This window comes from Lathyrus oleraceus, chromosome 3 (assembly GCF_024323335.1).
Source record: "Lathyrus oleraceus cultivar Zhongwan6 chromosome 3, CAAS_Psat_ZW6_1.0, whole genome shotgun sequence".
NCBI classification, from domain to species: Eukaryota; Viridiplantae; Streptophyta; class Magnoliopsida; order Fabales; family Fabaceae; genus Lathyrus; species Lathyrus oleraceus.
This window is the reverse complement of record NC_066581.1, coordinates 509,639,994-509,642,541: the sequence shown is the minus strand read 5'-3', so window position 1 is coordinate 509,642,541 and position 2,548 is coordinate 509,639,994. Positions and strand designations below refer to the sequence as shown.

Below are 2,548 nucleotides of genomic sequence, written 5' to 3'. Positions count from 1 at the left end.
TGTTAATAGTTGATTCATTTTTTAAAATTATTACAAGTGTTAACGTGTCAGTTTTAGCATCATATCTGATGTATGTGTCAGTGTTTCATAGGTTTGATAGATAAACAATAGGCTATGGTATGGATCTAGTGTAGAACTCCATAGAATGCGCAACTTTATGTTTTCGTTTATGTTGGACATGTGGCATACCATGATGCATTATTCAAGAGGAAGATCACAACTTTAATATAGAACTTAGTCGTATAACTAATCGAGATGGATTTTTAGGTAACCTGAATGGTCAAATTTAACTGTCCTGTTAAATGAGTTTAATTGATATATTTGTGTAGAGATATCATATGTAGGGGCGCAGATTCAATCACACGACATTTCATTCGTTTATCTTTAAAAGTTAAATTTCAATCGTTAGACTACTTAAAAAAATGGTAAAATTGAACTAGAAGCGATTAAATGATTTCTTATAAACTCTTAATAACATTGTCAAATTGTTTGCCATGAATGTGAGGAATCATAATTATTTAACCTACTAATGAAATTAATATTACTAGCCACGACTTCCTTCCTAGAATAAAAGTACTACTCAGTGTGTTGTCCCTAGTTATACACTTTAAACAGTAACATTAAGAATCATGCAAGTATATGTTGATTGATGGAGAATTAATGTAAATAGTAATGTAAAAAAAAGTAGAATTATTCTCACAGCTCTCATTTGACTAAAATATCAAACCACAAATCCAACCAATAACAGCAACTAAAATTAAATAAAAAACTTTGGTGCTACGTTTCATATGTATATGCCAATAACTTTTTTTATTTTTTAATTTTTAAATTAGTATCAGATTTTATATTTAGTTTTAATATAGTACGTTCCTTTTTGCATGCATATTTTATTTGCACATGCACTTGGAATGTGTATATATATATCTGCAATAAGAGTTAGCTTCACTCATCAATTAAAACTTCAGTGCTTCCATTGCTTGAGATTTGGAAGAAAACTTTCCATTCCAAATTCTCATGGCAATCAGTCATGCAACTTTAGCTTTTGCCTTTGGCATGCTAGGTATCATATCTCATGCATTCATTATAATTCTTTATACATTATATTACTTTATTTACTAACATAATTATTTTCATTTTTGATGCATAGGTAATGTCATTTCCTTCATGGTTTTCTTGGCTCCAATGTAAGTATTCTATGCTTCCACTTATGAAAACATATAATCAAGATTATACAGAAATAGCGAAATACGTGAGTTAATTTTAATTATAAATTACGATATTATTATTTTACAGGACGACATTTTATCGCATATACAAGAAAAAATCGACCGAGGGTTTTCAATCGCTACCTTATCTGGTTGCATTATTCAGTTCCATGCTTTGGTTATACTATGCATTACTCAAAAAACATGAGTTTCTCCTAATTACCATCAACTCCTTCGGGTGCGTCGTAGAACTCATTTACATCATCTTGTACATCATTTATGCGACCAAGGATGCAAGGGTAATTTCTCTATAACTATCTTGATTAAATTTTCTAGCTATAGTTTAATGATTAACGTGTTTATTGTCTTCTTAACTGCAGAAACTAACTATTAAGTTAGTTTTGGCGATGAACATTGGATCGTTCGGTTTGATCCTTTTGGTGACGCAGTACGCGTTGCATGGTCCGATTCGTGTTGAAGTTCTTGGATGGATTTGTGTTTCTATATCAGTTAGTGTTTTTGCGGCACCATTAACCATTGTGGCACAAGTTGTTAGAACAAAGAGTGTCGAGTTTATGCCATTCAATTTATCGTTTACTCTCACATTGAGTGCGATCATGTGGTTCGGTTATGGTCTTTTCCTTAAAGATATATGCATTGCTGTAAGTGTTAATTACATAGTTTGTGAAAATTAATCAATACTTAATTATATTAATTTGAATTAATGAATTATTTTATTTTTATGTGTAGCTACCAAATGTGCTTGGATTTGCACTAGGGTTGGTTCAGATGATACTGTATGGTATTTATAGGAATGGTAACAAAAAGGCTTCACCAAAAAGTGTAGTTGTAGCAAACTCATTAGGAGGAGCTGGTGAAGTGTTTCCATTGGAAGAAGATGTAGAGAAAGGAATCAAGAGGGAAGAAGAAGAGAAAGAGAAGAAGAACATGGAACAAGTTTAAGTATATGCTAGCTAGTGAGTGATGATCGTTTTAACATTATTGTATGTGTTATGTATTCTTTTCTTGGAGGAGGATGAAAATAAGTTCTATCATCATTGTCATATATATTACTCCATTTATCTTGTAATAATTGTGATTTTCAGTTTCTAATTAATATTGTTTACTTTTCTTTTTTCACTTAAGCTATCTAACTAGTACATTGTTTACAAGTTATTATTTTTAATTTTACATTTATGACAATATGAATCAACTAATCATATTGGAGTTAATTTGGTAAAAATTTTATTCTCTTTCATTTATTTTTAATTTTTCTTTTGTGAAACAATCTACTAGGATTTTTTTCAAATTAATCAGTTATTTGAATTGTCATATCCATAAAA

The 2,548-nt window shown here is 30.1% G+C and overlaps 1 protein-coding gene across 1 annotated transcript; it reads left to right on the top strand.

Annotated features, from left to right (window-relative positions):
- Positions 1–935: 935 nt before the first annotated feature.
- On the top strand, positions 936–2,344 carry LOC127128479 (bidirectional sugar transporter N3). Its single transcript, XM_051057823.1, has 5 exons — positions 936–1,060; positions 1,148–1,184; positions 1,294–1,504; positions 1,586–1,867; positions 1,956–2,344. Exons 1-5 carry the CDS (start codon positions 1,015–1,017, stop codon positions 2,166–2,168), a joined length of 789 nt encoding a protein of 262 aa, XP_050913780.1. The 5' UTR covers positions 936–1,014; the 3' UTR covers positions 2,169–2,344.
- Positions 2,345–2,548: the final 204 nt, after the last annotated feature.